The sequence below is a fragment of the Hyperolius riggenbachi genome, chromosome 2, assembly GCF_040937935.1.
Source record: "Hyperolius riggenbachi isolate aHypRig1 chromosome 2, aHypRig1.pri, whole genome shotgun sequence".
NCBI classification, from domain to species: Eukaryota; Metazoa; Chordata; class Amphibia; order Anura; family Hyperoliidae; genus Hyperolius; species Hyperolius riggenbachi.
In genome coordinates this window covers 19,315,452-19,340,167 of record NC_090647.1, presented here as the reverse complement: position 1 = coordinate 19,340,167, position 24,716 = coordinate 19,315,452, and the positions used below count along the sequence as shown (strand labels likewise).

The 24,716-nt window shown below is 46.1% G+C and overlaps 1 protein-coding gene and 1 pseudogene across 1 annotated transcript in view; one reads left to right on the top strand and one right to left on the bottom strand.

Annotated features, from left to right (window-relative positions):
• The window catches only part of LOC137542550 (P2X purinoceptor 7-like), a 206,591-nt gene that overhangs the window by 5,915 nt on the left and 175,960 nt on the right, over positions 1–24,716 (bottom strand). The window contains exon 4 of the mRNA XM_068264561.1: positions 7,148–7,596. Within this exon, the coding sequence (XP_068120662.1) occupies positions 7,148–7,596 (449 nt within the window). The remainder of the gene's footprint in view (positions 1–7,147; positions 7,597–24,716) is intronic.
• LOC137554811 (U2 spliceosomal RNA) lies at positions 15,653–15,765 on the top strand (annotated as a pseudogene).

Here is a 24,716-nt window from a genome sequence, read left to right as displayed (position 1 = left end):
GCAAGAGGTGCAGAGAATGTTGTTTGTCTTCTTCTGGGGTTCAAAGATGGAGAGGGTGGCACGTGTGACGGTTCACAAGGGTGTATCTCTGGGTGGTTGGGATTTCCCTGATGTTGCTTCCTTTTTGTCTCTGCACTATCTGGTGTCTGTCCGTAGAGTGTTGGAGTCAGAAGGGAGGGTGAAGGATTTTGTGAGATACTTGGGAGGATGGTTGTGGAATAAGTTGGGATGGGTCACTAAGGACCTGAGCAAGCCTGCCGCATTTACAACCGCGCTATGCTACCAAAAAGTCAAAGACATTCTAGATAACTTCAACATGACAGGAGCAGCCTTGACAGACATCAGCAAGCAAAACATAAAAAAGTGGATTACAAGGAATGATATGATCTGTTATATAAAAGGAATGACAAGTGTGCAAACAGAGGCAATATGGAAGAGAATGAGTATAAAAGGAATAACAAACAGGCAGAAGGATGTGGTGTGGATGGGCCTGGTATCAGCACTCCCTACTAGAGGTTTTTGCAAAAGGAGGGGTATAGCTGTCTCAGGAAGGTGCCCAAGAGAAGGGTGTGGAGGAGAGGAGGATGTGGACCACGTTTTCTGGGAGTGTGATTTTGCAAGGAATTTTCGGAGGAGGTTGGGAAGGTTTCTAGAGGTGGTGGTGGAGGTCAGGGTCACATCTTTTTCAATGGTGATGGGTGGAGTGTCACTGGGAGAAAAGGAGAAGGATAGGAGAGGGTGGATAGTGTTTTCTGTTTTCAAGGAAGTTCTGTGGGACGCAAGGAACCTAATTGTATTCAAAAAAGAGCAGTTGTCATTGGAAGCAGTATGCAATATATTTTTGGCAAGACTGTACGTGGTTTATCTAGCAGATAAAAGAGGTGTTGGGGAGGAGAAGGCGAAAGAATTGTGGAGACAAGAGGAATGGGGCTCTTTGCTCTAAAATGTATTTTTTTGTTGATAAAGAACAGATTTGATTAAAGCCGGCATGATGATTAAACAGTGAAGGAAGGGCAATATCGCTGCCAACCTGATGGAGAGATCCGTGTGATGGCTGGTTTTTAAGTGATTTTAATCTGAAAGGCAAAAAAAAAAAAAAAAAAAAAAAATCTAAAAGTCTGTATGCATGTTGGATTATTATGGCTCTGTACAAATTGACAAGCTGACACATCATTGTATTCCAGCGGTTCTGAAGGTGTGTTTAGCTTCTAAGAGTAACAATGGCTAATTAGCATATATTCAGCAGTGATGCACTGGGAGACATCTCAAGCTCACTCCAACCTGAATTATTGCAAATTCTTTCTGTTTTAAGAAAGCAAACTTTTGTTTTTCTTACACTGTTAATGGTAGGGTTCTCAAACTTTGCACAGTTGGTCGTTGGGTGACTAGGATTATTATTCAGAAAAGTGGTTGGAGCCTATAAAAGCCAAAATTCACCTATTGATTTTCAAGGGGAATATTTACATTTCTGCCATTCTTGCACTGTTAATGGCACAAGCCTCAAACCTGGTATAGTTGATCATTGGGTGACTGGGGTTCAATTTCAGAAAGGGGGTGGAGCCACAAATAGCCAATCAGATTTGTTTCATTCCAATGCAAATTATTGTTGCCAAACACCGCAAAGCTCACAAACTTGGTAATTGAGTAATTGATTAATTGTGTGTTAGGGTTAGGAAAGTGGTGCCAACACCAACCAAATACATAAGCGGGCAATGCAGGGTCATAAGTGGGCGGAGACAAATACAAATTTCACTGGGAAAATGTAAACAGCAGCCATTCTTACACTGTTAATGGTAGGGTTCTCAAACTTTGCACAGTTGGTTACTGGGTGACTGGGGTTAATATTCAGAAAAGTGGGTGGAGCCTACAAAAAACAATCAAAAATTACCTATTGATTTTTCAGGGGAATATTTCATTGCTGCCATTCTTGCACTGTTAATGACACAAGCCTCAAACCTGGTACAGTTGATCATTGCATGACTGGGGTTTAAATTTATATAACGGGGTGGAGCCCCAAACAGCCAATCTGATTTGTTTCATTTTAATGGAGGTTATTGATGCCAAAGACCGCAAAGCTCACAAACTTGGTCACTGAGTAATTGTGTGTTAGGAAAAGTGGGCGCAGCCAACACCAGCCAAATACATAATCGGGCAATGCTGGGTCATCAGTAGGTGGAGACAAATACAAATTTCACTGAGAAAATGTAAACTGCAGCAATTCTTACACTATTAATGGTAGGGTTCTCAAACTTTGCACAGTTGGTCACTGGGTGACTGAGATTAATATTTAGAAAAGTGGGTGGAGCCTACAAAAGCCAATCAAAATCCACCTATTAATCTTTAAGGGGAATATTTAATTGATGCCATTCTTGCACTGTTAATGGCATAAGCCTCTTGCACTGTTAATCACCTGTACCTGGTACAGTTTGCCATTGGGTGATTGGGGTTCAAATTCAGAAAAGGGGTGGAGCCACAGCCAATCAGATTTATTTTATTTCAATGCAAATTATTGATGCCAAAGACCGCAAAGCTCACAAACTTGGTCATTAAGTAATTTTGTGTTAGGGGTAGAAGAAGTGGGCGGAGCCAACACCAGCCAAATACATACCTGGGCAATGCCGAGTCTTCAGTGGGCGGAGACAAACACAAATTTCACTGGGAAAATGTAAACTGCAGCCATTCTTACACTATTAATTGTAGGGTTCTAAAACTTTGCACAGTTGGTCACTGGGTGACTGGGATTAATATTCAGAAAAGTGGGTGGAGCCTACAAAAACCAATCACAATTCACCTATTGATTTTCAAGGCAAATATTTAATTGCTACCATTTTTTCACTGTTAATGGCACAAGCCTCAAACCTGGTACAGTTGTTCATTGGGTGACTGTGGTTAAATATTTATAAAAGGGGTGGGGCCACAAACAGCAAATCAGATGTGTTTCATTTCAATGAAAATTATTCATGCCAAAGACCACAAATCTCACGAACTTGGTCATTGACTATTGACAATTGTGTGTTAGGGTTAGAAAAAGTGGCCACAGCCAACAGCAGCCAAATACATACCCGGGAAACATTAGGACATCAGTGGGTGGAGAAAAATACAAATTTCACTGCCAGAATGTAAACTGCAGCCATTCTTACACTGTCTGTCAATGGTAGGGTTCTTAAACTTTGCACAGTTGGTCACTGGGTGACTGGGATTAATATTCAGAAAAGTGGGTGGAGCCTACAAAAGCTAATCAAAATTCACCTATTGATTTTCAAAGGAATGGAGCCACAGCCAATTAGATTTATTTCATTTCAGTACCAATTATTGATGCCAAAGACCGCAAAGCTCACAAACTAGGTCATCATTGAGTAATCGAGTGTTAGGATTAGAAAAAGTGGACAGAGCTAACACTAGCCAATTACATACCCGGACAACGCCGGGCGACCAGCTAGTTATAAAGTAAATGATAGAAGGTTTGAAAACAATTGACGTTTCCTAACTGTTATTTTAATCCTTTTGACGGATTACATGAGTTTAAGGAAGGAGAAATATTAGGCATAACTTCACACAAAAATTTTACATACCACTTTTTAATAAACTATTAAAGCATCACAAAGGCAAACTTCACACTGACGTGTTGTGTTGCATCTAGGGCAGTTTCTAGGCTAAATAGCTGACCCCTGTAAACTCGAGAACAATGTTATGATGTGGTCACCAGAGGTGCCTGCCAGTATAAGGGTATTAGGTAACCAGTTGTACCTCCCCTCCCCCCACATAGAGGTAGCGATATGCAGTATAGGCAGATAGATGTAGCCCCCCTTCCCCCAGTATAGGTAGGTAGATGTCTCCAAATTGCGGCCCTCCCCCTACATTACTTTAACTTCTAAACGACCGCTCCACGCCAATTGGTGGAAGCCCCAGTACCATGGGGCGTGAATCCTGGGGTGGGGTTTTGCAGGAGATTGTGCACTAGGAGACTGTTAGACGGCGGAACCACCATCTATTTACACTGTACTGCGATCTATGGCAGCGCTGTACTGGGGACAGCCGTGTGACACGGCTGTCCCCCTGGGAGGCAGGAGAGCGATCGGCTGTCCTAGGCTGATGCCTATGACAGCTGATCTCTGTGATTGGCTTGCGGGGGGAGGGAGGGGCAGGAAATAAAATAAATAGAAAAAGGGAAAATGTATTTAAAAATAAATTAAAAAAAACAAACATGCCGGCAAGAATCAGAGCCCAACAACAGAAAGCTGTTGAAGGCAGAAAAGGAGAGAGGGAATCACTTGTGCGCTGAGTTGTATGGCCCTGCAGTGAGGCCTTAAAGCTGCAGCGGCCTAAATTGTAAAAAATAGCCTGGTCACTAGGAGGGTGTAAGCATACAGTCCTCAAGTGGTTAAACAATAAGTCACATTAAAGCATCCTTCCCCCAGATGTCACACACAGCACAACACACACATAGCACAACACACACAGCACAACACACATACAACACAAAACAACACACAACACAACCAGGGGCGCCTGAAGCAGCAGGCACTATAGGCAGTCGCTTGGGGAGCTGCCCGCCGCTGCTAACGTTAATTATCTTTTCTATTTGTACATTCATTTTCTGTCACTCGCTCGCTCCTTCCTACATCCTCTTTCCGCCCCCCAGCCAATAGAGTCACAGCTCTGCCCCACCTCTACGCCCCTTCCTGATAGCAGCTACAGAGCATGTGGATCTGCCTCTTGCGTCTGCCTTTAACTCTGCCCCCACCAGCCAGAAGTTTGGGGTTCCTAGGCTTGCCACATTGCCTGCGTGACCAGATAGTGCCCCTCCTGTCCTGTGTCTCCCCTGAATCTTATAAGGCGGCAGAGGTGTCTGAGGCTGGTGAGCTGCAGGGGGAGACTAGTGGAGGCAGCCGCAGTAGTGCTGAGCAGAGGTCGAGACTCCTCTACTAACGAGGCAGCTGTGCATTGTGAGCCCACTTAGAGCTGAGTATATCGGCATGTAGGCTGTGAACTGTGTAAAGCCGCATCTTCACCCGTAGATGCGGCTTTGATCCGGCGGCTCGATTAGCCGCTGGATCGCCTTTTCCGCATCCCCGCGCGTGCCCGCGGCGCTCCCGCTCGCTGCGCGTGTGCCGGATTCGATTCCCTGCTCGTCCCCACTGCCGCCGCTTATCTTCCGCTCGATTCCCTGCCATTGTCCCCTCGCGGGGAGTGGGGAGATCCGTCCTGTCGGATCTTATCAATCGAGCCGCATCAGCGGCTCCATTGATAAGGAACATCGCGGCCGCATCTACGCGTGTAGATGCGGCTTTATGCCGATATACTCAGCTCTGAGCAGCTCACTGTGCACAGCTGCCTGTCAAGAGGTCAGGAGATTGTGACTCCTGATTAGAGCACTAACCACCTGCTGGGGGAAAGAAACTATACAGTAGCTACATGCATGCTGACAGTGAGGGGAAGGGTGAGGGCTGTACTGTGCACACAAAGAAAAATTATCTATGAGGTTGCTCTGCTTTTTAAGGTGCCCATACATCTAGTGATGATGGGCAGATCGATCAAGAGACAGATCTCTCTCTGATCAAATCTGATAGGGGAAAGATCTGTTGCCTGCCCATAAACTTCTTGTGAAGACACATCCACCTCCTTGCTGGCCCGATGCTGCCCCGCAATGTAAAGTGTGCCCCGTGTGTTTATCTGTTGGCACATGTGTGATGTCACATGTGCCAAAATCAATTCCGGGTACAACTCTTGTTGTACTTGGCGAAATAAACCTGATTCTGATTCTGATGTATATGCCAGCAACTACGTGGGGCGTGAGTATGTGAGGCATTGTAAAGACATAACCAGCGACGGACACTGACTGGTAATGTATACTGCACCGAGGGAAATACTTTACATTACAGGGGGCAGCGCCTGGGGTTGCTGTCGCGTTCGCCACTCATTCCCTTAAAAGCACGCCATTACTGCCGCATACCCCACATCTTGCAGCATGTCCAAACGATACATGCAACCAATTGCAGCACAAAATTGGTTGCATCATCAATCGGGCAAGCTATTGGTGGCATGCATTTTCTGGTGAAACACTGCCGCATTACGATTATTTGCTGGTGAAACACTTTCGCAATACGTATATTTTCGGGTGAAGCACTGCCACATTACAATTACTGTATTTTCATGGGGGGCTGGGGGGACACAGGTTTTCTTGCCTGTAGTGACAAAATGGCTAGAGGAGCCCCTGAACACGACACACACGCACACAAAGCACAACACACACGGAACAACACACATACAACACAAAACAACGCACATACAAAGAACAACACAACACATACAGCACATCACACACAGCACAATATACATAGAACAACACACACAGCATAACACACGCACCATGTCGGGTGTGCATAGGATCATTGCTGCATACCATTACACAGTCCTCACGCCTGGCTACAGCGGCATCTTTCTTCCTCACCCAGCCACACAGACAGCACACACACACAGACAGCACGCAGGCGCTACAGGCAGTCTGCAGCATGCTAAGGCCTTTGATCTTCATCTCCTTCAAACACAGCGACACACGTTATAGGGGGGGGGGGGGGGGGCGGAGATAAAAAAAAAGATAAGAAAATCGATTGGAAACAAGATCGGACAGTTAATTGACTGAAAAATCACATCGTGTATTCCCAGCATTGCGGTTGTAAATGCTGCCCCTTCCTCTGACACTGTATCCCTGGTTGCATCCAACAATGTAATATCATGGCAAAAGCAGTGCAATGATATTGTAATGATACATTCACATCAACACATTAGCAGTACAGTATGACAGTCCTAAGCCAGCATGGTTTTTAGGGGGAGGGTAATTTCAGGGGTCTGTGTTTTTTACACTCTCACCCAGGGAGCAATTTAGCCTAGAAACTGCCCTGGGGGAAGGAATAAGGGAAAGCAATGAGGCACCCCATAAGTGGCTTCTGATGAAAGGAATAAGGAGTGGGAAATGGGGTGTGGGTTGTGGTTTGTTCAGATGTATGGAAAAACAATGATACTGGCCAATTATACACAATATGCGAACAGAAATGGCCCACTCGGGTATTGACTTCTGTCATAACATAACATTAAATAAGTGACATTTGTGTAATTTATGAATTCATTAAATCTTAATGCCAGTTACCTGTTAGATAATGTCTTCCATGCATGCTCTGAGGTGTCAGGGTTTAATCTCACATTTGTCTCCACATATTCTCTGTTTGTACACTGATTTTGGAAATAATTAATTTCAGTTATACAGCTTTTGCCCTTTGTTAATTTGACACGTACTGCCGCAACTTTTTTGCAGCAGACCTCCTCCCTTGCAGGGTCCATTGGCACGCATTTACCACACTTGCACAGAAGTCCTGAAGGCACATCCTCTGACTCCTCAGATTCTGATGCACTTAATTCACTTTCATCTTCTGAGTCACTTATTTCTATTACATCTTCTGAGTCACTTAATTCTATTACATCTTCTGAGTCACTTAATTCACTTTCATCTTCTGCTTGAGTTACATGATCTGTTGGTGCGGCCGATGCAGCAAAACCAGGTTTTTCGGAGAAACTGAGGTCTCTCATTAGGGCAGCTGCCTGTTTGCGATGATAAAACTATTTTAATACTTTCATAAGTGTGTAATTATAAAAAATATTAACAAACCTGTAGTATATGTTTAATAGGTAGCAGGAAAAAAGGGCGCCGCCATAGACTCTAATGTAATTATTGTTAATACGGCGAAAAAAACAGAAAAAAGGCCGCCATGATAAATATTGTTAACAACATTAGAACATTAAAGTTTTTGAAGTATGTTCTTGTTTTTGAAGCTTGCAATGTTATAGTTTTTATCATATTATTTTGTTTGTATGTACAGATTTTACGTTATCAAAGATTTTATCGTTTCTGTGTGTAAAAGGGTGTTTCTGCTGCACAAGAGGAAAAGGGATGTGTGCTCTGACCAGTAAACTCCTGACTTAAAGAGAAACTCCAACCAAGAATTGAACTTTATCCCAATCAGTAGCTGATACCCACTTTTACATGAGAAATAGAATGATTTTCACAAACAGACCATCAGGGGGTGCTGTGTGACTGATTTTGTGCTGAAACCCCTCCCACAAGAAGTTCTGAATACCGCGGTACTCCTGGCAAACTGCCACAATGTAACAATGTTCACAGACAGGAAATGGCTGTTTACAGCTGTCTGTAACAGTCAGAACAGCTAGAAACTGCTACATAACCTGCCCACAGTAACAATGTCACCATGTAATACATGTCAGAATGTGAATCTGGGAGAGGAAAGATTTTACAATGAGCAAACACTGACTAAATCATTTATACATAATTATGGTAAAAATGAAGCACTTTTTTTATTACATTATTTTCACTGGAGTTCCTCTTTAAGGTGCATACACACATCAGACTATAGTCTTTGGAAAATGAAAGATCACAGACCAATCTTACCACCCTTCATGTAGTATGAGAGCCATACTCTACACAGTCTTTTCTATGGAGCTGAACTCCACATCTGAAAAAAATCTTTGCAAGATGCTGCACACACAGATGCTGTACAGACACAAAAGATCTGTAGCTGCAAAAGATCTGTTCCTGCCAAAAATCCATTCCTGCAAATTGCAATGATAGTCTATGAGATCTGCAGATCATCATACACACATGATTTAACTGACATTCATCTGCAGATCAGATCCACCAGGATGGATTTTCAGATCTGCGGATGATTGTCTGATCTGCAGATGAATGTCAGTTAAATCATGTGTGTATGAGGATCTGCAGATCTCATAGACTATCATTGCAATTTGCAGGAATGGATTTTTGGCAGGAACAGATCTTTTGCAGATACTGATCTATTGTGTCTGTACAGCATCTGTGTGTGCAGCATCTTGCAAAGATTTTTTTCTGATGTGGAGTTCAGCTCCATAGAAAAGACTGTGTAGAGTATGGCTCTCATACTACATGAAGGGTGGTAAGATTGGTCTGTGATCTTTAATTTTCCAAAGACTATAGTCTGATGTGTGTATGAGCCTTTAAGTACTGGCTGCCTCAAGTCTGCTGACTAATTAAAAAATGGCAAAGCGTATGCAAATTGCATTCACCCACCAGAATATGCAGGATCTAAACTATCCACCTGCTCTTCCTGCTGGAGTTGGCCCATGCAATATTTTGCATCTCAACAGGGGTGCTGCGCGTGGGCCTCCTTGTACCCCCAAGAAATGAAGGGCAGTGCAGACACCCCCACAAGGCATCCACTGCCCGGGAGCACCACAACTGCCCCTCAGGGAGGGAGGAGCGAGAGAACATGGCCAGCACACCCCCTGGACATGGCCGATGCCATGCTGCCCCCCAAAGGATAGATACCCTACCTTTGCAAATTTACTTACAAGCCCCCTCCCTCACCCCACCATCAGTGTGTTAGCTCCCAGGCCATGCAATTGGCACCACAGGTAAGTCAATTCGCAAAGGTAGGGTATATATCCTTTGGGGGAGCAGCATGGGTAGTCCCCCCCCTGGGCATCAGCCATGTCCGGGGGGTGTGCTGGCCATGTTCTCTCGCTCCCCCCTCCCTGAGGGGCAGTTGCGGTGCTCCCTGGCAGTGGATGCCTTGTGGGGGTGTCTGCACTGCCCTTCATTTCTTGGGGGTACGAGGAGGCCTACAGGCGTCCCTGTTGAGATGCAAAATTTTGCATGGGCCAACTCCTGCAGGAATAGCAGGTGGATAGTTTAGATCCTGCATATTTTGATGGGCGAATGCAATTTGCAAACGCTTTGCCATTTTAATTAGTCAGATGACTTGAGGCAGCCAGTATTTAAAGGGACTCTGACCTCAAAATAAATACGAAATTAGTACTCACCTGGGGTTTTCTGCAGCCCAGTGTAGGTCGGGTCGTCCCACGGCAGCATCCTGGCTCCTCTCCCAAGGCCTGTCCAGAAATAGCTGGCCGGCGGCTTCCCGGCGAGTGTCGGGCTCCTTCTTCCGCAAACGTCACCGCTGTCGTCACACGCCGGCCGCCTCGTGATTAAACCACGCATGCGCCGTACTGTCACGCCGCCCGCCGTGATGACGCGTACATAAGTTTTGCGCGTGCAAAGTCCGGTGCACGCGGAAACTCGCATAGGGTTTAATGGGCACATAAAACTTTACGCGTGCAAAACTTTATGTGCACTATACTTTACGTGTGCAAACTATTACGCGCGCATTAGCACGCGAAGAGGCAGTTTGCACGTGATAAGCAGCTTTTCATTGGCATGCTAACAGTTAGCATGCTTTTGTGAATCAAGCCCATAATAATAATAATAATACATCGTTACACATAATGGGCCAGATCCAAGTCACTCTTTCTCCTGCATTTTCTCCTAGTTGATATTTTCACATTATAAATAAAATGCCATTTAAAGGGAATCTGTAACAAAGAAAAAAAAAAAAAAAAGCCCCCTGGGGGAAATTACATCGGGAGGGGGAAGTTTCTGGATCCCAATGAGGCTTCCTCCACCCTCCGGGATCCAGTTCTGGCAGCACCCCAAAACAATCAGCCGACAAGCTTGTTGTGTGGTGCAGGCACAGTAGTGGCTGCAGTATTTACCATCAGGGCTCCTGCACAGGCACAGTAGTGGCTTTCCAATGGGCTCCGGCGGAAACAGCCGAGCTCATTCGGGTCCGCTCTATTACTACCATGCCTGTGAAGAAGCATGAAGGTAAATATTGACACGCCCACTGTTCGGGTCTGCCAGCGCTGGATCCCGGACGGTGATGAGGATGGGAGAAGCCTCATTAGGATTCAGAGGCTTACCCCTCCTGTGGTAAGTATCCCCTCTGTAATGAGAGGGAATGAAAGCTGCCATATTTATTTCCTTTTAAGCAATGCCAGTTGCCTGGCCGCCCTGCTGATCCTCTGCTTGTAATACCTTTAGCCATAGACCTTAAAGGAATACTATCGATGTATGCATTTATTTTTAAATGCTGTATGTTGTAGCACACATTAGGACAAGTACTAGGAGCAATTTGATTCCTCACACAGCTGTTCCTCTCAGCTGTAAAATCCTCCGTCAGTTTTGGCATCAGTGTTGGATACAAAATGTATCTGACGGTGGCCACACACCATACAATTTTTTAAATACCTGTTCAATTTAAGAATTGCAATCAATTTTTCTGACTGATTGTAACAAATTAAAAAATATGACCAATGTACCACACACCTATGTTCAATTTTTCCCCAATTATGATAAAAATGATTGGAAACTCTGAGAAAATTGCTAGGGTGTGTATATTAATAAACTTACAATCTAACACACACCATACAATCTTTAGAGAAATTGAACAGAAATATCTGGCATTCCGGATCGATTTAAATCGAAAAAAACGGGAATTCCGATCGGATTTTTCAGTCGAATGAAAAAAAAGCTTTCAATTTTTTCGAGAGATACGATCGTTTTCATCGAATTGCTGTAAAATCGGATCATTTTATTGTATCGTGTGTGGCCACCTTAATACTGACTGCTCCCAGAGGGCTAGACCATGTGTCTGCACAGGGGAGTTGCTATCAGTTTATAGTTTAATTATCACCTTGCTGAAAGAATCTTATTGATATGGTGGTAAGGGGTTAAAGATTCTAGCAATGTGTGTTTTTTATCTTTGCTTCTCTTGACTGATAAAGATACTAATAATGCTAATTGTAAACAGTGGTCTGCCCCTCTCAGCAGCTTGTAAAGTGGATGCAGCCCGGAGTGAATCATCATTACAAGCAGGAAGCCAGTCTGAGTGTAAACACAGACTAGTGTTATAGCTAGTTATATTCCAGCAATATTCCAGCTCATTTAGTTACCTGTTACCACCTCAGATCAGCCTATTTCTCCTCATGCTCCTGCATGCTGTGAGTGACACAGTGAAATATATTTGTGAGCTGTGTGACAGAGTAACCAAGCAGCTCAGGGTGACCCAAACTACTATGAGCTGTGTGAGAAATGAATTTTTAAGCAGGGATAGCGAGAGAGAGACCTGGGTGAATAAATAAAGTGCCCCTAGCACTAGTGGTAATGTGTACACTAATATAGAGTATTAAAAAAAAAAAGTCGTTTCAATCGATAGTATTCCTTTAAACAAGCATGCAGCAGATCAGGCATTATTATCAGATCTGACAAGATTAGCTGCATGCTTATTTCTGGTGTTATTCAGACACTACTGCAGCCAAGTAGACCAGCAGGGCTGCCAGGCAACTGATATTGTTTAGAAGAAAATAAATATGGCAGCCTCCATGTTCTTCTCACTTCAGTTGTCCTTTAACCACTTCCGGATTTCAGCCTGATCTGTGCTGCGGGGGCTCTTTAGCGGGGGGGGGCTCCTCAAAGCCCCCCTCCGCAGCGCTATTCCTCCCTCTGCCTCCTTCCCTCCCTCCCCTCTTCACTATGGGCTGCGCAGGACGGAACTCCATCCTGCGCCGCCTCAGATAGGCTTCAGCCTATCAGATGCCGGCGATCCCCGGCCAATCAGAGGCCGGGGATCGCCGATTTCCTCTACGGTGCTGCTGCGCAGCAGCGCCGTATGTATGAAAATAGCGGAGAAAATATTCCCCGCGTGTTTACATTTACCCTGCGAGCCGCGATCGGAGGCTCGCAGGGTGTTCACGGAGACACCCTCCGTGAACTGACATGGAACCCGCTTCAGGATTCAGGGGCGTACTTATGCGTACGCAGAATCCTGAAGTGGTTAAGCTACCAACAAGCAAGAAAATATTCATAATAATTTTGACATTACTTTTTGACCTTATTTTTGGTACTTTTTTTAATTGCAGAGTTTCAAAAGTTATTTTAAACCAAAGATTAGTTGGAATTTACAGTTACTGTAACGATATGTGTCAGCATGAACAGAGTTCTGATATCAGGTGATCTGCGGTATCACCTATAATAATCTATACTAGCCGACCCGCGGCGTAGCATACGCCGCATAAGGGGGTAGTGGGCAGGAAGGGGGTATTGGGCACAGCAGCGGGGAGGGGGGTCAGACCCCCCCTCACCTGGGTCCCCCATGTCCGCTCCCCCTCCAGCTTAAGCTCAGCAGGATCCCCCCCTCACCTGGGTCCCCCATGTGCGCTCCCCCTCCAGCTTAAGCTCAGCAGGACCCCCCTTCCCTCACCTGGGTCCCCCATGTGCGCTCCCCCTCCAGCTTAAGCTCAGCAGGACCCCCCTCCCTCACCTGGGTCCCCCATGTGCGCTCCCCCTGCAGCTTAAGTTCAGCAGGCCCCTCCCTCACCTGGGTCCCCCATGTGCGCTCCCCCTCCAGCTTAAGCTCAGCAGGACCCCCCTCCCTCACCTGGGTCCCCCATGTGCGCTCCCCCTCCAGCTTAAGCTCGGCAGGACCCCCCCTCCCTCACCTGGGTCCCACATGTGCGCTCCCCCTCCAGCTTAAGCTCAGCAGGACCCCCTCTCCCTCACCTGGGTCCCCCATGTGCGCTCCCCCTCCAGCTTAAGCTCAGCAGGACCCCCCCCCTCACCTGGGTCCCCCATGTGCGCTCCCCCTCCAGCTTAAGCTCAGCAGGACCCCCCCCTCCCTCACCTGGGTCCCCCATGTGCACTCCCCCTCCCTCACCTGGGTCCCCCATGTGCGCTCCCTCTCCAGCTTAAGCTCAGCAGGAACCCCCTCTCACCTGAGTCCCCCATGTGTGCTCCCCCTCTAGCTTAAGATCAGCAGACCTTCCCTCCCTCACCTGGGTCCCCCATGTGCGCTCCCCCTGCAGCTTAAGCTCAGCAGCAGCCGCCACTATTAGTAAGAGGCAGCAGGCGGGGATGACTCACCTCTTCCACGTTCCAGCGTGCGTTCCACTGTCGTCACTTCCTGCAATGCCGCACACTGTATTGGTGTAATTTGCCTTCTTCAAACAGAAGAAAATCTGCAATAATTGAGCTTTAAGTGAACATTTGTGGTTACCCACAATGCACTGCTACTAAATATGAAAATTATCCCTTTTCACCCTTGGTAAGCCAAGCAGGAATCCAGAACCGCTGGTGTATAGCAAGCATATAGCTTTAAATTTTACACAGTCATATCAAACCCACATGTAGACAGCCTGTTTCAGACTTTTGGTCCTCATCAGTACATGGCAGGGACTGATACGGCTGTATGAGATAGGGCTTGGACCAGTACAACAGAGTAACCAAGCAGCTCAGGGTCAGGGTGACCCAAACCACTGGGAATGTATAGGGGGATAAAAGGGACCAAAAAGACCTCCTACTAAACAAAGCAAAGCTTGGTGTAATTTGCCTTCTCAAAACAGAAGCAAATCTGCAATAATTCAGCTATAAGGCCTAGTGCACACCAGAGCGGTTCGGCTGCGGTTTGCGATCCGCTTGCGGGTGCGGATCCGCTAGGGTAATGTATTTCAATGGGCTGGTGCACACCAGAGCGGGAGGCGTTTTGCAGAAACGCATACTCCCGGGCTGCTGCAGATTTTGGATTGCGGATGCATTTCTGCCTCAATGTTAAGTATAGGAAAAACGCAAACCGCTCTGAAAAACGGCACTTCAGAGCGGTTTGCCAGGCGTTTTTTAATACAGTAGCTGTTCAGTAACAGCTTTACTGTAACAATACATGAAATCTACTACACCAAAAACGCTTCACAAAACCGCAAAACGCTAGCTGAAACGCTACAGAAAAAGAAGAAAAAGCGTTTAAAAATCTGCTAGCATTTTGCGGATCTGCTAGCGTTTTTTGGTGTGCACCAGGCCACAGTGAACATTTGTGGTAACCCACAATGCACTGCTACTGAATATGCAAATTATCCCTCTTCGCCCTTGGTTTAAAGTGCACCCAAATTAAAAATACAAGATTTCAGAAATAAAATCTATTTTCTAAATTATAATAATAAATAGCAGCCTTTTTTCAGCTGCATGACGACAAATATAAAATATTTTACATTTATTAGAGGAACCCCTCCCTTCCTTTCAAATTGCCGGGACAAAATCCGGCAAACTAATGGAGTCAGGGGCGCTTCTATCAATAGGCAATACAAGCCACTGCCTGAGGCGCTGTTGGAGGAAAAGGCGCCCTTCCCCCTCTCCCCTGCCGCTACTTCCATTACACTGATCAGCCGTCATGTATTTTACTTATAAGCTGAGCAGTCCCGTCAGCCGAAAGCAGCACTCGCACACTACCACCATGTGCTTCCGCCTTGATACACAAACCCCCCTCCTTTCTCAGCCAATAGAGATGCAGAACAACTCTGCTCTCTCCACCCCTCCTCCTCTAAAGCCAGGCTGTCTGCGCAGTGTACAGGACCACATGGCTGCTGGAGGGAAGAGGCCCCGCCCCCTGCCCGCACAGTGAAGGAGACTTGCCGGGAGATTTTAAAGACAGGCAAGGAGGATCATGGCTGGGAGAAAGCCCTCTGCTGATCCGACTTGGAGATCTGACTGCAAGGCAAGCTGCCCCCAGCATCTCCCCCTTTCTAGAGAGCATCTGATATCACCTCCCACCAGCACTCGGAGTCCCAGGACAAGCTGCTCAAGTGTGATAGTCCAGAGGTAGGGGACATATTCTCTCTCTCACTCTGTTCTCCAGGGGCTCACATTGCTTCACTGTGCTTTACTGATTTACAACCCTTTAACAATAGCTGAAGTTAATTGTGTTGTTAAGCAGCTTTGGCATCTGTCCTTTCTCGGCCTTTTGGCTAAGATCAAGTGTAGTATCTGTTCTTGAGGTTTTTTGGGGGGACCTGGAGGGATGGCACTGTGGCAAGGTGTCCTTCCTGGTGGTAATTCCCAGAGGCTGATTGAATGGTTCTACTCCTGGTTGAGGTTGAATGGCTGAGGGCTTTGCTTAGGCGTACTGCCCCTGGAAGTGGCGCTCCAGGTGCACCTGAAAAAACCTGAGATGTGGCAGATCTCAGGCGGAAGTAGGGTGCTGTGGTCTGTACTGCCCATATGCATAGCCAACTAACGCAGCTCCCCGGCCTTTTGGCTAGGGAGAGTGCGGAATTTTTATCACTCCGGCCGCAAGGTCGGGGCCAGCTTGCTGGCACCGGGGACTTGTCCCCTGGGGACTTCGGTTCCCATCTGGCTCCCTCTCGGGGGGGTCACGGACCATGTGGATGACCACGTGGCCCAGGCCCTGCGGGCAACCACCGGGCAGTTGGGGGTCCTCCAATCCTTCGGGTGTCGGAGGACTCCAGGATCCTCCAACCCCTCGGGTGTTGGAGGATGCCACCCCCTGAGCCGATGGCAAAGGGGGAAGGTTCCCTTCAGGGAACAACCGGAAGGGCCCTGCAGCATTGTGGGGCCCGTGGCTACTCATGCACGTTTTGGGGGGGTGCTTTAGGGCACTCACGCTTTTTCCGTGCATGGGGCTAATAGCCTTGCTTACCCGGGACTCCTGTTGCATGCAACAGGAGCCAAGAAAGCTTAAAAAAAAGAAAAAAAAAAAATCTGTCCTTTCTCTATATGCATTGGGCCTGGCTGTCAGTGTACTTTAACCCTTCCTAAGCTGGAAAAGTCTGTTCTTGTAGTGCTAGGGTGGAGGGGGCAGATTTGTGCAGCCAATTTTCCATATTAGGTGCTGAGTGCTGTTTTTGATTTGTCTGCATAAGGAGAGGCTTTGTGTGGAGTGCATGTTCACAGAGAGGCAAAATAGACTGCAAGTCCATCAGAGTAACCAAGCAGCTCAGGGTGACCCAAACCACTAGGAGTGTATAGGGGGATAAAAGAGCCCTCCTACTAATAAGCAATGCTTGGTGAAATTTGCCTTCTTAAAACGGAAGGCTTGCAAGTCCTGTCAGTCCCCTCCTGCTGTCTATCAGTCTGCTTCCCCTGTGTGTAGAGAGTCAACCTGGTGCCTTGTTAGTGCTGCATTCCTCCCATATATTTATTTAAAGAGAGTCTGAAGCGAGAATAAATCTCGCTTCAGACCTCATAGATAGCAGGGGCATGTGTGCCCCTGCTAAAACGCCGCTATCCCGCGGCTTAACGGGGGTCCCTTCACCCCCAAATCCCCTCCGTGCAGCCGGGGAGCGCTTCCTGGTTGGGGCAGGGCTAACCGCCGCAGCCCTGCCTCATGCGCGTCTATCAGACGCGTACCTCCGCCTCTCCCCCGCCCCTCTCAGTCTTCCTTTACTGAGAGGGGCGGGGGAGAGGCGGCGATGCGCGTCTGATAGACGCGACTAGAGGCAGGGCTGCAGCCGTTAGCCCTGCCTCCGGGAAGAGAACATTTTACGACTAAGTCTACGACCAAGTATTGCGGAGGTGGGTTTGGGGGTGAAGGGACCCCCGTTTAACCGCGGGATAGCTGCGCTTTAGCAGGGGCAAACATGCCCCTGCTAACTATGAGCTCTGAAGTGAGATTTATTCTCGCTTCAGAGTCTCTTTAAGTATTTATATAGCACCGACATCTTCCGCAGCGCTGTAAAGCGTATATTGTCTTGTCACTGACTGTCCTCAGAGGAGCTCACAATCTAATCCTACCACATAGTCATATGTCTATGTATGTATCGTGTAGTGCATGTATCATAGTCTAGGGTCAATTTTAGGGGGAAGCCAATTAACTTATCTGTATGTTTTTGGGATGTGGGAGGAAACCGGAGTGCCCCGAGGAAACCCACGCAGACCCGGGGAGAACACACAAACTCCTTGTAGATGTTGACCTGGCTGGGATTCAAACCAGCAACCCAGCGCTGCAAGGCGAGAGCGCTAACCATTACGCCACCGTACTGCCCACTATTATTTCTAATCAGAACCTCAGACTGGCAGGGTTTATTCATGTACATACATATAAATATTTTATTACTCTAACTCAGTATTTAGTTTTTCTGTTTGAAAACAACATATGTCTGCACCTTGAGGTATTGCAAGTCTCACCCTTTCTCCCACCAGCACTCATTGGTACCCTCTGTACCCAGTAGTACTCAGTGTAACCCCCCTCCTTCCAGCAGCAGCACCCAGTGTCACATTCACCCCCCCCCCCCCTCCTTTCCCAGCCACAGGCAGAACAACCCAACCCCCTTTCCAGCGGCACCAGTGTGCCACCAACCCCCATCTACAGATATGATTCAGTGTGCTCCCCACGTTCCAGTTTTGGGATGTAAAAGGATACCAGAAGACCTGGCAATATCTGTATTTGTATGCCATTGATATACACCTGTTGGTGCCATATGGGGGGGGGGGGGGGGCACAGGTTTTCTTGCCTTGAGTGACGAAAAGGCTAGAGGCGCCCCTGGATGGAGTAAGTGGTGTTTGGCAATGGAGGAATTGCTAATGGCTTCCCCCTGTATAACCCTAGTTATGAAAAGAGAAGGGTGAAAAGCATGCACTGAAATGCTCATAGGTTTGAAGGAGTGTTTATTTATCTTTGTATGTGTCAGAGTGGTGCAACTAAATATTTTTAATAAAAAAAAAATGTTTGGTTAAGGTCCGCTTTAATATGGCACTACTTCTTCTTCTCGCTTGGACCAGCCCCTTCTTCGTGCTTGGACCGGCCCCTTCTTCTTGCCTAGGCCGGCCCTGGGGGCAGGGCGCTACTTCTTCTTCTTGCTTGAAAGTTGAAGCACTTACTCTATTATATCTATATATATAAAATCGGATGTATGTATGTATGTACAGTGGTGTGAAAAACTATTTGCCCCCTTCCTGATTTCTTATTCTTTTGCATGTTTGTCACACTTAAATGTTTCTGCTCATCAAAAACCGTTAACTATTAGTCAAAGATAACATAATTGAACACAAAATGCAGTTTTAAATGATGGTTTTTATTATTTAGTGAGAAAAAAAACTGAAAATCTACATGGCCCTGTGTGAAAAAGTGATTGCCCCCCCTTGTTAAAAAATAACTTAACTGTGGTTTATCATACCTGAGTTCAATTTCTGTAGTCACCCACAGGCCTGATTACTGCCACACCTGTTTCAATCAAGAAATCACTTAAATAGGAGCTATCTGACACAGAGAAGTAGACCAAAAGCACCTCAAAAGCTAGACATCATGCCAAGATCCAAAGAAATTCAGGAACAAATGAGAACAAAAGTACTGTGATTGAGATCTATCAGTCTGGTAAAGGTTATAAAGCCATTTCTAAAGCTTTGGGACTCCAGCGAACCACAGTGAGAGCCATTATCCACAAATAGCAAAAACATGGAACAGTGATGAACCTTCCCAGGAGTGGCCGGCCGACCAAAATTACCCCAAGAGCGCAGAGAAAACTCATCCGAGAGGCCACAAAAGACCCCAGGACAACATCTAAAGAACTGCAGGCCTCACTTGCCTCAATTAAGGTCAAAAACGGCCTGCATGGCAGAAATCCAAGGCGCAAACCACTTTTAAGCAAAAAGAATATTAAGGCTCGTCTCAATTTTGCTAAAAAACATCTCAATGATTGCCAAGACTTTTGGGAAAATACCTTGTGGACCGACGAGACAAAAGTTGAACTTTTTGGAAGGTGCGTGTCCAGGTACATCTGGCGTAGAAGTAACACAGCATTTCAGCAAATGAACATCATACCAACAGTAAAATATGGTGGTGGTAGTGTGATGGTCTGGGGTTGTTTTGCTGCTTCAGGACCTGGAAGGCTTGCTGTGATAGATGGAACCATGAATTCTACTGTCTACCAAAAAATCCTGAAGGAGAATGTCCGGCCATCTGTTCGTCAACTCAAGCTGAAGCGATCTTGGGTGCTGCAGCAGGACAATGACCCAAAACACACCAGCAAATCCACCTCTGAATGGCTGAAGAAAAACAAAATGAAGACTTTGGAGTGGCCTAGTCAAAGTCCTGACCTGAATCCTATTGAGATGTTGTTGTATGACCTTAAAAAAGCAGGTTCATGCTAGAAAACCCTCAAATAAAGCTGAATTACAACAATTCTGCAAAGATGAGTGGGCCAAAATTCCTCCAGAGCGCTGTAAAAGACTCGTTGCAAGTTATCGCAAATGCTTGATTGCAGTTATTGCTGCTAAGGGTGGCCCAACCAGTTATTAGGTTCAGGGGGCAATTTCTTTTTCACACAGGGCCATGTAGGTTTTGAGTTTTTTTTTCTCACTAAATAATTAAAACCATCATTTAAAACTGCATGTTGTGTTCAATTATGTTATCATGGACTAACAGGTAACGAATTTGGATGAGCAGAAACATTTAAGTGTGACAAACATGCAAAAGAATAAGAAATCAGGAAGGGGGCAAATAGTTTTTCACGTGTGTGTGTGTGTGTGTGTGTGTGTGTGTGTGTGTGTGTGTGTGTGTGTGTGTGTGTGTGTGTGTGTGTGTGTGTGTGTGTGTGTGTGTGTGTGTGTGTGTGTGTGTGTGTGTGTGTGTGTGTGTGTGTGGTGTGTGTGTGTGTGTGTGTGTGTGTGTGTGTGTGTGTGTGTGTGTGTGTGTGTGTGTGTGTGTGTGTGTGTGTGTGGTGTGTGTGTGTGTGTGTGCGTGCGTGTGCGTGTGTGTGTGTGTGTGTGTGTGTGTGTGTCGCGATCACTCGAAAACGGCTTGACCGATTTGAACGAAACTTGGTACACAGATCCCTTACTACCTGGGATGATATGTTCTGGGGGTCTCGTGTTCCCCCTGCACACGTGGGCGGAGCTACAAACAGCAAATTAGATTTCACCCATTCAAGTCAATGGAAAAAATGTAAAAGGCTGCCATTCTGACAGTAATCAAGCCAGAGTCCCCACACATGGCACAGTTGGTCACTTGCTGACCGAGGTTGCAAATACAGGAAAAGTGGGCGGAGCATAAAACAGCCAATCAAATTGCAGCCGTTCATTTTAAATGGGAAAATGTAAACTGCAGCCATTCTTAGACTGTTAATCGCAGGGTTCTCAAACTTGGCACAGTTGGTCACTGGGGGACTGGGATTAAGATTCAAGAAAATGGGTGGAGCCTACAACAGCCAATCAAAATTCACCTATTTATTTTCAAGGGGAATATTTAAACTGCTGCTATTCTTACACTTTTAATGGCAGAGGCTTCAAACTTGCTACAGTCTGTCATTGGGTGACTGGGGTCCAAATTCACTAAAGGGGCGGGGCCACATACAGCCAATTCGATTTCCTTGGTGGATAAACTGCTTCCATTCACACATTTATTATGCCAGGAACCTGACAGCTCACAAACTTGGTCACTGGGTGACTGTGTGTCAAGGTTACAAAAAGTGGGCGGAGCTAAAAACAAATTCCACTGGAAAATATAAACTGCAACCATTCTTACACCGTTAATGGCAGGGTTCTCAAACTTTGCACAGTTGGTCATTGGGTGACTGAGATTAAGATTTTGGAAGGTGGGTGGAGCCTACAACAGCCAATAAAAATTCACCTTTTGATTTTCAAAGGGAATATTTCATCTGCTACCATTCTCTTATACTGTTAAAAGCAGATGCCTCAAACCTGGTACAGTTGGTCACGGGGTGACTAGGGTCCAAATTCAGAAAGGAGGTGGAGCCACAAACAGCCAGATTGGTTTATTTCTCAAAGGGAATATACAAAGTATTGATACCAAGGACCCCAAAGCTGATAAACTTGATAATTGAGTGACTGTATGTCAAGGTTAGAAAAAGTAGGCGGTGCCAACAACTAAATTTTTAACATGGCAGGGTTCCCAAACTTTACACAATTGGCCACTGGGTGACTGGGATGAATATTCAGAAATGTGGCTGGAGCCTACAACAGCCAATCAAAATTTACCTATTGATTTTCAAGGGGAGTATTCACATTGCTACCATTCTTACACTGTTAGTGGCAGAGGCCTCAAACCTGATACAGTCAGTCATTGGGTGACTGGGGTCCACATTCACTAAAGGGATGGAGCCACAAACAGCCAATCAGATTTGTTAGATTGATTTCAGCCATTCTGTTATTGGCAAGGTTCTCAAATGTGACACAGTTGGCCACTGGGTGACTGGGACTAATATTCAGAAAAGTGGGTGGAGCCTACAGCAGCCAATCAAAATTCACCTTTTGATTTTCAATGGGAATATTTACATTGCTGCCATTCATGCACTCTTAATGGCAGAGGCCTCAAATCTGGTACAGTCAGTCACTGGGAGACTGGGGTTTAAATTCTGAAGGGAGCAGGCCAAAAACAGCCAATCAGATTTGTTTAATTTCAATGGTAAAATGCAACTTACTGATGCCAAGGACCCCAAAGCTCATAAACTTGGTCATTAAGTGACTGTATGTCAAGATTAGAAATAGTGAGCACAGCCAAAAACAACTAACTTTTTACATAGGAAAATGTAAACTGCAGCTTTTCTTACACTGTTAATGGCAGGGTTCTCAAACTTCACACAGTTGGTCACTGGTGACTAGGGTTAATATTCGGAAAAGTAGGTGGAGCCTACAAGAGCCAATCAAAATTCACCTATTGATTTTCATGGGGAATATTGAAACTGCAGCCATTCTCACACTGTTAATAGCAGAGGCCTCAAACCTCCTACAGTCGGTCGTTAAGTGTTTGGGGTTCAAATTCAGTAAAGGGGCAGAGCCAAAAACAGCCAGATTTATTTGCTGGATAAACTGCTTCCATTAGCATCAAAAGTGAAAAAAGAGACGGCACACCGCTGGCTGCAATCAAGGTGCTGTGTATTGGCGAACAAGTCACACTACATGTTACGGAGGAACCACCTCCTTCATCAGGTGTTAAACAGCAATGAAGTGTACAGAGCCCATATATATACACAATCACATGTAAAATAGGAACCACACCCATAGTGGAACCACCCACCAATTCATTAACCCCATATTCTCAGTTACTCAATTGAATAATTCCTGTGGTCATCTGGCACTCCTCATCGGCTACCATTGAATATAATACAAAAAACTGACCGTAAACTGGCACTTCCAACCGAGGACTGCCACAGAACCACCTGTGAATAAAACACGCGGTTAAGAATAATGCACATACCGACTTATGCCTTATACATATCACTACAGCATTCACATATGCATAAAACCACTTCTAAACCCTACAAAAAGCACTTAAATGCAATCGCTCATTCATCCCTCTTGGGGCCACCACATCTAAAGTGTGGATCCAACGTGCCTCTTTCTGTTTCAGTACCTTCTCCAAGTCACCACCTCTCCCTGAAGGAGTCACAGCCTCCAGAACACACCACCTTAGTTGTGCTGCATTGTGCCCTGCTGCGCCAAAATGTCTGGCTACAGAGGTATCATAATTCCCTCGCTTACCTTCTGCATAATTGCTAATCGCCCTTTTGTGTTCCTGAATACGCGTCCTAACTGCTCTAGTGGTTTCCCCTACATACATGAGTCCGCATGGACACTTAAGTCCATACACAACCCATGCAGTAGAGCAGTAGTGCCTCCCTTTAATGACAATGTTGCGACCCGTATGGGGATGCCCCACCACGTTGCCTTTAATGATGGCGTTGCACACATTACAATTCAAGCACGGATAAGTACCTGCCCTCCCTGTGCTTCTTTCTTTGCTCATGGGTGCAGTGTCTGTGTGTCTAACCCTATCATAAATGGTTTTCCCTCTCCTAATGGAGAATATGGGTTCCTCACCAAACACTGATCCCAACTCGCCATCATTGCTCAATAGTGGCCAGAACCTGCGTACAGTGCTTTTTATAAGCTCAGTGTTCTTCCCCAAATTCGTGACGAAGGGTATACCTCTTGATCTATCCTTTGTACCCCCCCTGTGTAACAATGAGGACCTCTCGATCCTCCCTACCTCATTCTTAACTGCTTCGATTTTCTCAGGATCATAACCCTTTTGTATAAATTTAGAGGCCAAGGATCGACCTTCTTTGGAGGTGTCTAAAGATACCATTAATTTTTTGGATGTGTCACTTAAAATCTCCAATGGTCGATTTGTGACCAAGTTGTTCCGTAAGTCGACTGACCGGAATAACTTATTGCGTCCGGACAGTCACCACCACAAACATGTGGTGAAAGCCATACCGAGGGGGCAGTTCCTCAGGGCGAGACGAATATGTACCCTGAACGATGATCATGCAAGGGCAGGTCGATCCTTGGCCTCTAAATTTATACAAAAGGGTTATGATCCTGAGAAAATCGAAGCAGTTAAGAATGAGGTAGGGAGGATCGAGAGGTCCTCATTGTTACACAGGGGAGGTACAAAGGATAGATCAAAAGGTATACCCTTCGTCACGAATTTGGGGAAGAACACTGAGCTTATAAAAAGCACTGTACGCAGGTTCTGGCCACTATTGAGCAATGATGGCGAGTTGGGATCAGTGTTTGGTGAGGAACCCATATTCTCCATTAGGAGAGGGAAAACCATTTATGATAGGGTTAGACACACAGACACTGCACCCATGAGCAAAGAAAGAAGCACAGGGAGGGCAGGTACTTATCCGTGCTTGAATTGTAATGTGTGCAACGCCATCATTAAAGGCAACGTGGTGGGGCATCCCCATACGGGTCGCAACATTGTCATTAAAGGGAGGCACTACTGCTCTACTGCATGGGTTGTGTATGGACTTAAGTGTCCATGCGGACTCATGTATGTAGGGGAAACCACTAGAGCAGTTAGGACGCGTATTCAGGAACACAAAAGGGCGATTAGCAATTATGCAGAAGGTAAGCGAGGGAATTATGATACCTCTGTAGCCAGACATTTTGGCGCAGCAGGGCACAATGCAGCACAACTAAGGTGGTGTGTTCTGGAGGCTGTGACTCCTTCAGGGAGAGGTGGTGACTTGGAGAAGGTACTGAAACAGAAAGAGGCACGTTGGATCCACACTTTAGATGTGGT